The 14,500-nt window shown below is 39.7% G+C and overlaps 1 protein-coding gene across 4 annotated transcripts in view; it reads right to left on the reverse strand.

The window, feature by feature from the left end:
- KPNA1 (karyopherin subunit alpha 1) overlaps window positions 1–14,500 on the reverse strand; it is a 92,542-nt gene that overhangs the window by 17,409 nt on the left and 60,633 nt on the right. For all 4 annotated transcript variants that reach the window (XM_021934118.2, XM_003894006.4, XM_009200102.4 and 1 more), the window contains exons 6-10: window positions 12,536–12,667; window positions 10,905–10,993; window positions 10,483–10,582; window positions 8,387–8,550; window positions 532–610 (exon numbers count right to left, since the gene is read on the reverse strand). In XM_021934118.2, coding sequence (XP_021789810.1) covers window positions 532–610; window positions 8,387–8,550; window positions 10,483–10,582; window positions 10,905–10,993; window positions 12,536–12,667 — 564 coding nt within the window. The remainder of the gene's footprint in view (window positions 1–531; window positions 611–8,386; window positions 8,551–10,482; window positions 10,583–10,904; window positions 10,994–12,535; window positions 12,668–14,500) is intronic.

Below are 14,500 nucleotides of genomic sequence, written 5' to 3' on the forward strand. Positions count from 1 at the left end.
AAAAATAGTCACTATCATAGGAGAACCCCAAATTACTACAGGCAACAGGTCAAGTCGGAGATACTGAAGGTACTGAGAGTAGATGCCTAAACCAACTTTTTTTTTTTTTTTGAGTCAGTCTCGCTCTGTTGCCCAGGCTGGAATGCAGTGGCACGATCTCAGCTCACTGCAACCTCTACCTCCCGGGTTCAAGCGATTCTCCTACCTCAGCCTCCCGAGTAGCTGGAACTACAGGCACGCGCAACCATGACCGGCTAATTTTTTGTATTTTTAGTAGAGATAAGGTTTCACCGTGTTGCCCAGGCTGGTGTCGAACTCCTGAGCTCAGGTGATCCGCTCACTTCGGCCTCCCAAAGTGCTGGGATTATGGGGGTGAGCGACTGTGCCTGGCCCAACATTTTTAAACATTAGTGAAACACAGTATCAAGTTTCCCTAACAATATGGAGTAAAATATGATAATAGAAACATGATCATGAAGTTCAATGTACTGTTTTTAAAGGAAAAAAGAAACAGTTACCACTTCTTCATACCTGTGTCTGAATATCATCCCCTGTGACAATGTTTCCCACAGCTCGCAAAGCAGGAGAAACCACTTTATAATCATTATGCCTGCAAAAACAAAAAGTAATGTTATAGCCAACAGTTCTACCCTTAGTTTCATTTCTTTAAGATCAAAATTTAAAAACAAAAAATAGTGATAGAATTTTAGAGCAGAAATGTACCCATGGGGTTAATTAAGGGAGCATTTATCATGATGATGGGATGTCTGGTGTTCCCTAGAATAACTGTCTTTCCTCTTATTTTAGTACATTTGGAAAAAACTACCAATCTTTCTGAAGAATCTTTCCTAGCTATTCCATCACCTGGATTTCAAGTTTCCCTCTCTTTCTTTAATATAGGTTTCATTTCCTCTTTACTTGCTCTTGTACGGTTGCTGAGATTAATTGAGAGCAACAGTTAACATGTACGCAACATTTTTAAGTTTTATAAATTGTCTTAATTTTCACAGAGGTAAAAGTGACACATCAACAGCTGAACTAACTTGAAAATGCAAGTCAGGAGTCACACTCCAAATACAAAGGTCTTTCAACTAAACCTACTAAACTGCCTTACTGGTCCAAAAACCACTCCACAAAGCCATATGTATATATTTAAAGACAGATATTAAGTCCTTATTTCTAGCTAAGTCAGTCACTATCTTTTGATTTTCCCTAAGGGTCCTATTTTTCCCTCCACTTAAATGAGACTGATCACTCTCTAAAAACTGTGCCAGTTCCTTCAAATTTAAGATGTGATGATTAAAAAGAAATGGCTGGGTTCCATTCCAAGATGGGCAAATAGGAACAGCTCCAGTCTGTAGCTCCCAGCGTGACTGACGCAGAAGATGGGTGATTTCTGCATCTCCAACTGAGGTACCTGATTCATCTCACTGGGACTGGTTGGACAGTGGGTGCAGCCCACAGAGGGCAAGCCGAAGCACGGCAGGGCATCACCTCATCCGGGAAGCACAATGGGTCATGGGATTTTCCTTTCCTAGCCAAAGGAAGCTGTGACAGACTGTACATGGAAAATCAGTACACATCCGCCCAAATACTGTGCTTTTCCCAATCTTAGCAACTGGCAGACAAGGAGACTGCTCTCCCATGTCTGGTTCAGCAGGTTCCATGCCCACGCAGCCTTGCTCACTGCTAGCGCAGCAGTCGGAGATCGACCTGCGAGGCTGCAGCCTGGTGGGGGTACAGGCGTCTGCCACTGCTGAGGCTTGAGTAGGTAAACAAAGCAGCCACAAAGCTCCAAATGGGTGGAGCCCACTGCACCACAGCAAGGCCTACTATCTCTCTAGACTCCACCTCTGGGCGCAGGGCATAGGCTGAACAAAAGGCAGCAGACAACTTCTGCAGACTTAAACGTCCCTGTCTGACAGTTCTGAAGAGAGCAGTGGTACTCCCAGCATGGTATTTGAGCTCTGAGAATGGACAGACTGCCCCATGTGGCCTATCGGGGGAACCAGCCCCCAGTATTTCAATGTAGGTTCTATTTTCCCTAAGAGTCGGCCGGTCTGAGAAATAGAAAGTACAAAAGACAGAAATTTTACAGATGGGTGTCTGGGGCTGACATCACATGTTGGCAGGTTCCGTGATGCCCCCAAGCGGCAAAACAAGCAAGTTTTTATTAGCGATTTTCAAAGGGGAGGGAGTGTACAAATAGGGTGTGGGTCACAGAGATCACATGCTTCAAAAGGCAATAAAATATCACAGGGAAAATGGGGGCAGAGCAAGATCGCAAGGCCAAGGCGAAATCAGAATTGCGGATGAAGTTTCACGTCCCACTGTGCACACATTGTCATTGAGAAACATCTTAACAGGAAACAGGGTTCGAGACAGACAACTGGTCTGACTAGAATTTGTCAGGCTGGAATTTCCTAACCCTAGCAAGCCTGAGGGCGCTGCAGGAGACCAGGGTGTATTTTATCCCTTATCTTCAACTGCATAATACAGACAATCCCAGAGCGACCATTTTAGAGGCCTCCCCCTGGGACTGCATTTTTTTCCCAGGGCTGTTCATTGCTGAGAAAAAGAATTCAGCGATATTTCTCCTATTCACTTTCGCAAGAAGAGAAATATGGCTCTGTTCTGCCCGGCCCCATAGGCAGTCAGACCTTATGCTTATCTCCCTTGTTGCCTGAAAATCGCTGTTATCCTGTTCTTTTAGGATGCCCAGATTTCATACTGTTCAAACACACATTTCACAAACAATTTGTATAGATAATGCAATCATCACAGGGTTCTGAGGCGACATACATACTCAGCTTACGAAGATGACGGGATTAAGAGATTAAAAACAGGCATAGGAAATTATAAGAGTATTAAATGGGGAAGTGATAAATGTCCATGAAATCTTCACAATTTATGTTCAGAGACTACAGTAAAGACAAGCATAAGAAATTATAAAAGTATTAATTTGGGGAACTAATAAATGTCCATGAAATCTTCACAATTTATGTCCTTTGGCCGTGGCTTCAGCTGGTCCCTCCGTTCAGGTCCCTGATTTCCTGCAACAGTAGCCTAACTGGGAGACACCACTCAGTAGGAACTGAGAGACACTTCATACAGGCGAGTGCCCCTCTGGGATGAAGCTTTCAGAGGAAATAACAGGCAGCAATATTTGCTGTTCTGCAATATTTGCTGTTCTGTGGCTTCTCCTGGTGATACCCACGAAAACAGGGTCTGGAGTGGACCTCCAGCAAACTGCAACAGACCTGCAGCTGAGGGACCTGACTGTTAGAAGGAAAACTAATAAACAGAAAGGAATAGCATCAACATCAACAAAAAGGACATCCGCACCAAGACCTCACCTGTAGGTCACCAACATCAAAGACCAAAGGTAGATATAACCACAAAGATGGGGAGAAACTAGAGCAGAAAAGCTGAAAATTCTAAAAAGTAGAGCGCCTCTTCTACAAAGGATCGCAGCTTCTTGCCAGCAACGGAACAAAGCTGGACGGAGAATAACTTTGATGAGTTGACAGAAGTAGGCTTCAGACAGTCGGTAATAACAAACTTCTCCGAGCTAAAGAAGCATGTTCTAACCCATCGCAAGGAAGCTAAAACCCCTGAACAAAGGTTAGATGAATGGCTAACTAGAATACACAGTGTATAGAAGACCTTAAATGACCTGATGGAGCTGAAAACCATGACACAAGAACTTCGTGATGAATGCACAAGCTTCAGTACCCAATTCGATCAAGTGGAAGAAAGGATATCAGTGACTGAAGATCAAATTAATGAAATAAAGTGTGAAGACAAGATTAGAGAAAAAAGAGTAAAAAGAAATGAACAAAGCCTCCAAAAAAATGGAACTATGTGAAAAGACCAAATCTATGTTTGACTGGTGAACCTGAAAGTGATGGGAAGAATGGAAACAAGTTGGAAAACACTCTGCAGGATATTATCCAGAAGAACTTCCCCAACCTAGCAAGGCAGGCCAACATTCAAATTCAGGAAATACAGAGAACACCACTAAGATACTCTTCAAGAAGAGCAACCCCAAGACACATAATTGTCAGATTCACCAAGGTTGAAATGAAGCAAAAAATGTTAAGGGCAGCTAGAGAGAAAGGTCAGGTTACCCACAAAGGCAAGCCCATCAGACTAACAGCAGATCTCTTGGCCAGAAGAGAGTGGGGGCCAATATTAAACATTCTTAAAGAAAAGAATTTTCAACCCAGAATTTCATATCCAGCCAAACTAAGCTTCATAAGTGAAGGAGAAATAAAATCCTTTACAGACAAGCAAATGCTGAGAGTCTGTCACCACCAGACCTGCCTTACAAGAGTTCCTGAAGGACACATTAAACATGGAAAGAAACAACCGCTATCAGCCACTGCAAAAACATGCCAAATTGTAAAGACCATCAATGCTAGGAAGAAATTGCATCAATTAACGGGCAAAATAACCAGCTAACATCATAATGATAGGATGAAATTCACACATAACGATATTAACCTTAACTGTAAATAGGTTAAATCCCCCAATGAAAAGACACAGACTGGCAAATTGGATAAAAAGTCAAGACCCATCAGTGTGCTGTATTCAGGAGACCCATCTCACGTGCAGAGACACACATAGGCTCAAAATAAAGGGATGGAGGAAGATCTACCAAGCAAACGGAAAACAAAAAAAGGCAGGGGTTGCAATCCTAGTCTCTGATAAAACAGACTTTAAACCAACAAAGATCAAAAGAGACAAAGCCATTACATAATGGTAAAGGGATTAATTCAACAAGAAAAGCTAACTATCCTAAATATATATGCACCCAATACAGGAGCACCCAGATTCATAAAGTCTGTAAAGACCTATAAAGAGACTTAGACTCCCACACAATAATAATGGGAGACTTTAACACCCCAATGTCAATATTAGACACATCAACGAGACAGAAGGTTAACAAGGATATCCAGGACTTGAACTCCGCTTTGCACCAAGTGGACCTAATAGACATCTACAGAACTCTCCACCCCAAATCAACAAAATATACACTCTTCTCAGCACCACACTGCACTTATTCTAAAACTGACCACATAATTGGAAGTAAAACACCGCTCAGCAAATGTAAAAGAACAGAAATCACAACAAACTCTCTCTCAGACCAGAGTGCAATCAAATTAGAACTCAGGATTAAGAAACTCACTCAAAACTGCACAACTATATGGAAACGTAACAACCTGCTCCTGAATGACTACTGGGTAAATAACGAAATGAAGGCAGAAATAAAGATGTTCTTTGAAACCGGTGAGAACAAAGACACAATGTACCAGAATCTCTGGGACACATTTAAAGTAGTGTGTAAAGGGAAATTTATAGCACTAAATGCCCACAAGAGAAAGCAGGAAAGATCTAAAAGCAACACCCAACATCACCATTAAAAGAACTAGAGAAGCAGGAGCAAACAAATTCAAAAGCTAGCAGAAGGCAAGAAGTAACTAAGATCAGAAAAGAACTGAAAGAGGTAAGAGATACAAAAAACCCTTCAAAAAAAATCAATGAATCCAGGAGCTGGTTTTTTGAAAAGATCAATAAAATTGACAGACTGCTAACAAGACTAATAAAGAAGAGAAAAGAATCAAATAGACACAATAAAAAAAGGATAAAGGTGATACCACCACCGATCCCACAGAAACACAAACTACCATCAGAGAATACTATAAACACCTCCACGCCAATAAACTAGAAAATCTAAAAGAAATGGATAAATTCCTAGACATATACACTTCCCAAGACTAAACCAAGAAGTTGAATCCCTGAATAGACCAATAACAGGCTCTGAAATTGAGGCAGTAATTAATAGCCTACCAACCAAAAAAAGCCCAGGATCAGATGGATTCACAGCCAAGTTCTACCAGGTACACAGAGGAGCTGGTACCGCTCCTTCTGAAACTATTCCAATCAACAGAAAAAGAGGGAATCCTCCCTAACTCATTTTATGAGGCATCATCCTGATACCAAAGCCTGGCAGAGACACAACAAAAAAAGAGAATTTTAGACCAATATCCCTGATGAACACTGATGCGAAAATCCTCAATACAATACTGGCAAACCGAATCCAGCAGCACATCAAAAAGCTTATCCACCATGATCAAGTGGGCTTCATCCCTGGTATGCAAGGCTGGTTCAACATACGCAAATCAATAAACGTAATCCAGCATATAAACAGAACCAAAGACAAAAACCGCATGATTATCTCAATAGATGCAGAAAAGGCCTTTGACAAAATTCAACAGCCCTTCGTGCTAAAAACTCTCAATAAACTAGGTATTGATGGAACATATCTCAAAATAATAAGAGCTATTTATGACAAACCCATAGCCAATATCATCCTGAATGGGCAAAAACTGGAAGCATTCCCTTTGAAAACTGGAACAAGACAACGATGCCCTCTCTCACCACTCCTATTCAATATAGTGTTGAAAGTTCTGGCCAGGGCAATCAGGCAAGAGAAAGAAATAAAGAGTATTCAATTAGGAAAAGGGGAAGTCAAATTGTCCCTAGTTGCAGATGACATGATTGTATATTTAGAAAACCCCATCGTCTCAGCCCAAAATCTCCTTAAGCTGATAAGCAACTTCAGCAAAGTCTCAGGATACAAAATCAATGGGCAAAAATCACAAGTATTCCTATGACAAAGGGCTAATATCCAGAATCTACAAAGAAATTAAATTAATTTACAAGAAAAAACAACCCCTCAAAAAGTGGGCAAAGGATATAAAGAGACACTTCTCATAAAAGACTTTTATGCAGCCAACAGACACATGAAAAAATGCTCATGATCACTGGTCATCAGAAAAATGCAAATCAAAACCACAATGAGATACTATCTCACGTCAGTTAGAATGGCAATCATTAAAAAGTCAGGAAACAAGAGATGCTGGAGAGGATGTGAAGAAATAGGAACACTTTTACACTGTTGGTGAGTGTAAATTAGTTCAACCATTGTGGAAGACAGTGTGGCGAGTCCTCAATGATCTAGAACAAGAAATACTATTTGACCCAGTGATCCCATTACTGGGTATATACCCAAAGGATTATAAATCATGCTACAACAAAGACACATGCATGTTTATTGCAGCACTATTCACAATAGTAAAGACTTGGAACCAACCCAAATGTCCATCAATGATAGACTGGATTGAGAAAATGTGGCACATATACACCATGCAATACTATGCAGCCATAAAAAAGGATGAGTTCATATCCTTTGCAGGGACATGGATGAAGCTGGAAACCATCATTCTGACTAAACTATCACAAGGACAGAAAACCAAACACTGAATGTTCTCACTCATAGGCGGGAACTGAATGATGAGAACACCTGGACACAGGGTGGGGAACATCACACACCAGGGCCTGTGGTGGAGTGGGGAGCAGGCAGAGGCATAGCATTAAGAGAAATACCTAACGTAAATGACAAGTTAATGGGTGCAGCAAATCAACATGGTACGTATGTATACCTATGTAACAAACCTGCATGTTGTGCACATTTACCCTAGAACTTAAAGTATTTTTTAAAAAGTCAAAAAAAAAAAATGGCTAAAATATATAGTAGTCTAGTGACTGAAGAATACAAAGGATTACTTCCCAGATTTTGAATGATGTACTTCAGACTCCTGCAGCATCATACTGCCATTAATTCACATTAGCACGACATTACTGATCTGCATCCGGTCTGTAGCCTGCTATAATCCCAGAGTTTTGTATTTTGTATTAATACATTATAACTATCTAATCTATTCCAAATGTCATGTTCGAGACAATGTCTCCTTGCATCTACTTTCTACTTTGAATTTCCCATGGCTTGTAACTGTACCATTTCTCCATTATGTTATCATTTTCATTTTTTTCTTCTGCAGTATCTAAAAATTTGATTATTACGGTATCATATTATTTGTCACGAGTAAATTTTCCACTTCGTTATCAAAAGCATCACAGACATGATAAAGCAAAATAAGATTCAATTTCTGATATTTGTCTAAAATAAGCTCTAAATGAGACAGACAGATAAGGAATGACTATTTTAGTGGCAGTATGCCTTCTGATGTCCAGTGGTTGATCTCAGGTCATCCAGTACGAGCCTGCAACTACACATATCGGAGTTTTCCCAATGTTTCTGCCAAAGGTCTGCTAACAGCAGAGGAGTAAGAGGTTCTCTATAAACCTCAATAAAACAAGACAAACGGATCTGACATCAACATAAACAAGTAACAAAAACAGTAGCCCAAAGCACAATAAATCAATTATCATGTATAATCAATTAATATTTAAGTATTAGCAGCTAGAAAACTAGTACCAAGGGAAAAAAAGTGGACACACTTTCTAAAAGATATCTTACATCAGCAGTTCCACAAGTCTCCTACATACTCCCGCATCGATGACTGCTTGAATTTTATCATTGGGTCCATCTGATAGATATGAGAGGGCCCAGCAGGCATCAGCCAGTACATCAGTGTCACTGACAAACAGCAACCAGGAAAGCACATTCAGACATGGAGAAACCTGTAAAAGGAAAATGATGATTATGAAATTTAATAGCCTAAAGCCAGAAGTGAGGTGAGATACTCAAGAAAGCAACCAGGCATATACTTGGTGACTTCTAGGGTGATTTGCTCTTCTAAAGATGAAGCAGCAAGTACCTAAGTGGCATTTCCATCTTTGGCAATGTTGTCAGTGATCTTGCACTAATCTGTAGTCAAAGCCCAAGGAAAATAATTTCAGAGAGCAAAGTTTTATATACATCAATTCTTGGAGTGAGATTCCCTGTCAAAACACATTCTTTGTGGACTAAATAGGTAAAGGAACTTTCACAAATGTGAAAGCTATAAAATTCTGTATTTCAGATACTTTGTTATAGACCAAAAATGCTAAGGTTTTAAGATGAATTCAGTGAAATATGATTCCAAATTAAAAACAACTATAAAAAAACCCGTTTAATATCCAGAATCTGCAAGAAATTCAAATCTAACAAAAAAAATCCCATCAAGAAATTCAAATCTAACAAAAACAATCCCATCAAAAAGTGGGCTAAGGACACAAACAGCCAATTCTCAAAAGAAGATATACAAACAGCCAATAAACATATTTAAAAATGCAGCCAGGCACGGTGGCTCATGCCTGTAATCCCAGCACTCTGGGAGGCTGAGGTGGGTGGATCACCTGAGGTCAGGAGTTCAAGACCAACCTGGCCAAGATGGTGAAACCCCGTCTCTACTAAAAATACAAAAATTAGCTGGATGTGGTGGTGCGCCTGTAATCCCAGCTATTCGGGAAGCTGAGGCAGGAGAATCACTTGAACCCAGGAGGTGGAGGTTGCAGTGTGCCGAGACCGTACCAGTGCACTATAAGCCTGGGCAATAAGAGCAAAACTGTCTCAAAAAACCAAAAAACAAACAAACAAGAAAAATAGACGTTGGCATGAATGTGGTGAAAAGGGAACACTTTTACACTGTTGCTGGAAGTGTAAACCAGTAAAACCACTATGGAAAACAGTGTGGAGATTCCTTAAAGAACTAAAAGTACATCTACCATTTGATGCCCAATCCTATTCCTGGGTATGTACCCAGAGGAAAAGAAGTCATTATACGAAAAAGATACTTGTACACACAGGTTTAGAGCAGCACAATTCACAATTGCAAATGCACAGAACCAGCCCAAATGCCCATCAATCAACAAGTAAAGAAAATGTGATATATATACCATAGACTACTATTCAGCCATAAAAAGGAACGAAACAATGGCATTTGCAGCAACCTGGATCGAACTGGAGACCATTATTCTAAGTAAAGTAACTCAGGACTGGAAAACCAAACATCAGATGTTCTCATTCATTAAGTGGGAGCTAAGCTATGAGGACACAAAAGCGTAAGAATGATTCAATGGACTTTGGGGACTCAGGGAGAAAGGATTGGAGGTGGGTGAGAAATGAAAGACTACACACTGGATACAGTATATACTGCTTGGGTGATGGGTGCACCAAAATATCAGAAATCACCACTCAACAAGTAACTCATGTACCTAAACACCACCTGTTCCCCAAAAACCTGTTGAAAAAAAAAAAAGAATCTCATGGACTCCCAGAGAACTCACAGATCACACTTTGAGAACCACTGTTTTAAGAGAACTGAAAGGATAGTCTCTTAATACAGTATACTAATTGTATGCAGCCTAATTTCAATAAGCTTTACAAATTCTTCCTTCATGCTATGCTTTATTTGCAGTCCCTTCGTAAATGTGCACCTTCAAGTTATGCTTTAAATTTGCTTTTTAAATAATAAAGAGAACCAACAAAAACAACACTGTTTGTCTGAAAACAGATACAATTCTAACATTTTAAATTTTAACAAAAATTATCTTTCTGTTCACCTTACTATTGGTTGCTATATTCTTTTAATTGTATTTTTTCTGCCAATGTCCCAAAAGCATAGTCCTTACCTTTGCAAATTCTGGAGGTGGACTTTTCCCTCTACAGAGATTAGACAAAGCCCATACTGCATTCCGGGTCATGGTCAGGCGGTTTTGCTTTGAAAATAACCTACAAGCACGATGGTACAATGGTAAACTATATGACAGACAGTGATTATCTGATGACATAAATACTAAATAATACTTTTGATAAAGAGATGTCTTCAGACAGCTTTTCTCCAAAACATTAAAACTTCATTAATTCTGATGCAAGTAATTCAGAATTTTGGCACGGAAAAAGATAGGGTGCTGGAGGAAATGATCTATACAAGAAAATATCTGGAATAAAAAATAACACTAGAAAATCCAAAATGATTTCCAAAGATGTAATGCTTTCTGAGGAATCTCTTACATTTTTATTCTCAAAAAGGAAGAAGGAAGAAGAAACTTACTGCAAAAGAGGGGGAAGGATATTGCAGTCTAAGACATAGTCCCTGCACATGGTACTATCTCCAGCAATGTTGCCAAGAGCCCAGACTGCCTGTGAAAGAATCATTCATTAATAAAGGCTACATAGTTTAATTCCCTCATAATTCTTTCAGATGCCAGTATACCACAATAACACGTTCATCGGCGAGTCAAATGAAATAGTTGTAGGATTGGGGGAGGAAGATAAGTAATATCCAAGAGTATACAATAAACAGAGGTTTTCAGTTTATTAAAGGAAAGAACTAATTCTTTTTTGTCTGTTTTTGTTTTTTGAGGCAGAGTCTCACTCTGTCACCCCGTCTGGAGTGCAACACAGTGAAACCCCATCTCTACTAAAAATACAAAATTAGTCAGGTGTGGTGGTAGGCGCCTGTAATCCCAGCTACTCGAGAGGCTGAGGCATGAGAATTGCTTGAACCTGAGAGACAGAGTTGCAGTGAGCCGAGATTGAGCCAATGCACTCCAGCCTGGGTGACAGAGATTGTAAGACAGAAAGAAAGACAGACAGAAAGACAGACAGAAAGAAAGAAAGAGAGAGAGAGAGAGAGAAAGAGAGAGAAAGAAAGAAAAGCAAAGTAAAGCAAGAAAGCAAGAAAAAGAGAAAGAGAAAGAGAATTTTCTTGCTTACATAAGAAAACAGTGAACAAAAAGAAGTTTGTTTTCTGTACCCTTCTGCACAAAAGTAGCAAAGACTAGCCACTTTCTTTTTTTTGAGATAGGTCTCGCTCTGTTACCGGGGCTGGAGTATGGTGGTGTGATCTCGGCTCACTGCAGCCTCCACCTCCTGGAGCTCAAGTGAACCCTCCCACCTCAGCCTATCAAACAGCTGGGACAACAGGCGTGTGCCACCATGGCCACCTACTTTATTTTCTGTAGAGATGGGGTTTCACCATGGTGCCCTGGCTGGTCTCGAGCTCCTGGGCTCAAGCAATCTGCCCACCTCAGCCTCCCAAGTGCTGGAATTACAGGCATGAGCCACAGCAACTGGTCTACTTTCAACACTTGAAATTTCTACAAGAAAAAACCTCTATCAGTAACTGCTTACATGGTCTAAAAAAGTACATATACATGGCTTAAAGAATGTCAGGTTTGGAAGGGGAAGATTATTTTGTGTCTAAGAGAAATTCCGCCTACAGTCACTAAGACATTTTCTATTTGATTAAGACTAAATTTCTAGAACACTCCTTTGTGACAATCCATAGATTACCAAAGCCAACTGGCAAAACTCAGCCCCTTATTATGACTGAAGGGAAATACTGTTTCTTTTTTTTTTTTTTTGAGACGGAGTCTTGCTCTCGTTGCCTAAACTGCAGTGCAATGACGCGATCTCGGCTCACTGCAACCTCCGCCTCTCGGGTTCAAGTAATTCTCCTGCCTCAGCCTCCCAAGTAGCTGGGATTACAGACACACACCACCATGCCCAGCTAATTTTTGTATTTTTAGTAGAGACAGGATTTCACCATGTTGACTAGGCTGGTCTCGAACTCCTTGTGATCCACCCACCTCGGCCTCCCAAAATGTTGGGATTACAGGCATGAGCGACATGCCCAGCCGAAAAATTTCTTTCACCTGCTTCTTTTTGTTTCATTTTTACCTGTTCCTGGACATCTTCAAACTCTGAGCTGAGCAACTCTATGAAGATAGGCACAGCTCCTGCCTGAATCACAATCCGGGTCTGAAGAGAATTTCCTGAAGCAATATTTGTCAGTACCCAAGCTGATTCAAACTATAAAGATAAAAATAATTTTCATTATCATTTTAGAATGTAAAAGCTTATTTACTTATAACAGTAACATTTTCTGTACATGAAAAAAAGATTCTGAGATCATTATTTGCACGTAACCTATCAGTTCTTTATTAATTTTAAAAGAACATCCAGAAGAGACACCTCAACCTAGAAGAATATTCAGGGTGTCTAAAATTTCAGTTCAAGAAAGAGTAAACATGACACCATAAAAAGAATGAGGGAGTGTTACATATGCTGATATGGGATGATCTCCCAAGATATACATGAAAACAAAATGCAAACAGTGTACATTAATATGGCATTATACCATATTTTCTAAAAGCGTTAAAAAGGAATACATGCATTAATTTACTTATTGCACAGATTATCTCTAGAAGGAGTTATAGGAAACTAAATACTTGTTGCCTGCATGGAAAGGTCATGGTAACTAGGGAACAAGGATGAAAAAGACATTTTTCACTGGAAAGCTTTATGTGCCTTTTAACCTGTACCATGTATGTTATCTAATTAAAAAAAAAAAAAAGATTTACAAACTTCTGTAGAATGGGCAAAGTAAAATGGGGAGAGAATGTTAGTGTGAAACATAAAATATAGGCACAGTGAAAAAGGCAAGAGGTATCAAATGTTAGGTAGGTGAAAGGAGTTAACAGCACATAATGAAAAGAAATGACAACTTCAAAGCATAAGAGCTTCCAATAAATAAGAGGGCTCCAAACCAAAACACAGAGACAGGACTTTTTGGGCATTCTTAATAGGGAGGGAAAAATGAAGGTAAACTGACTAAAGGTTGATATATAGCATTATAGCACTGATAAACAGAAGATGTAAAGGAAATTATGGCCAACAAAAAATAGAGCATACTACACTAAAATATATCTCTAACACTAACTTGACTCTTTAGCCTAATATTGAGAAATCCAATAATGTACTCTATTTAGTTAAGAATTCTTAATTACATTTCAGATTGTTTCTTCCTCCATTCTCTCTTCTATTTAATAAAGCACATACACAGAAAAAAAGAAAAATTCCATGGTATGTCCTTTAAATCAGAGACAATAACAAGTCATCATCAAATGACCTGTGATTCTTCTAAGCTTCCAGATTAACTAAAAGGTAGCTGTCAGGTAGAAAACTAAATTCATTAATCTTTGGGAATAGAGGAAGACAGAGGAAATGGGCAATCTGATCAAATCACATTCAAAGCTATGCTAATGATACAAAATTCATAGCAGAAGACACATAACCAATGGATGTTCCAAAGAAAACTATAAAAGTGACACACATGAGGTAAGGGGGTTTAGCAGCAGCAGGGAGGCCCAGAGTAGGAGCACTTCAGTTAAGGAGCCCGTATCTGGTCCCTTTTTGTTATAACAAAAATTCTGGAGACTTGCACATTAAACCCCAGGTACCATGAAATAAAAATTCTTCCCATATTTATCCCTGTGATTAAATTACTAATGAAAACAACACTCCGACCCTTTCAGTACGTCTGAATTAAAACTTGACATTTGTACCGTACTTTATACTTTCTTTTTCTGAGACGGAGTCTCACTCTTGTTGCCCAGGCTCGAGTGCAATGGCACATTCTCAGCTCACTGCAACCTCCGCCTCCCAAGTAGCTGGGATTACAGGCATGTAACATCACGCCCGGCTAATTTTTGTATTTTTAGTAGAGACGAGGTTTCATCATGTAGGTCAGGCTGGTCTTGAACTCCTGACCTCAAGTCATCCTCCCATCTAGGCCTCCCAAAGTGCTGGGATTACAGGTGTGATCCCGGCCACTTTATATTTTCAAAGTACTATTCACATACT

This window comes from Papio anubis, chromosome 2, assembly GCF_008728515.1.
Source record: "Papio anubis isolate 15944 chromosome 2, Panubis1.0, whole genome shotgun sequence".
NCBI lineage: Eukaryota > Metazoa > Chordata > Mammalia > Primates > Cercopithecidae > Papio > Papio anubis.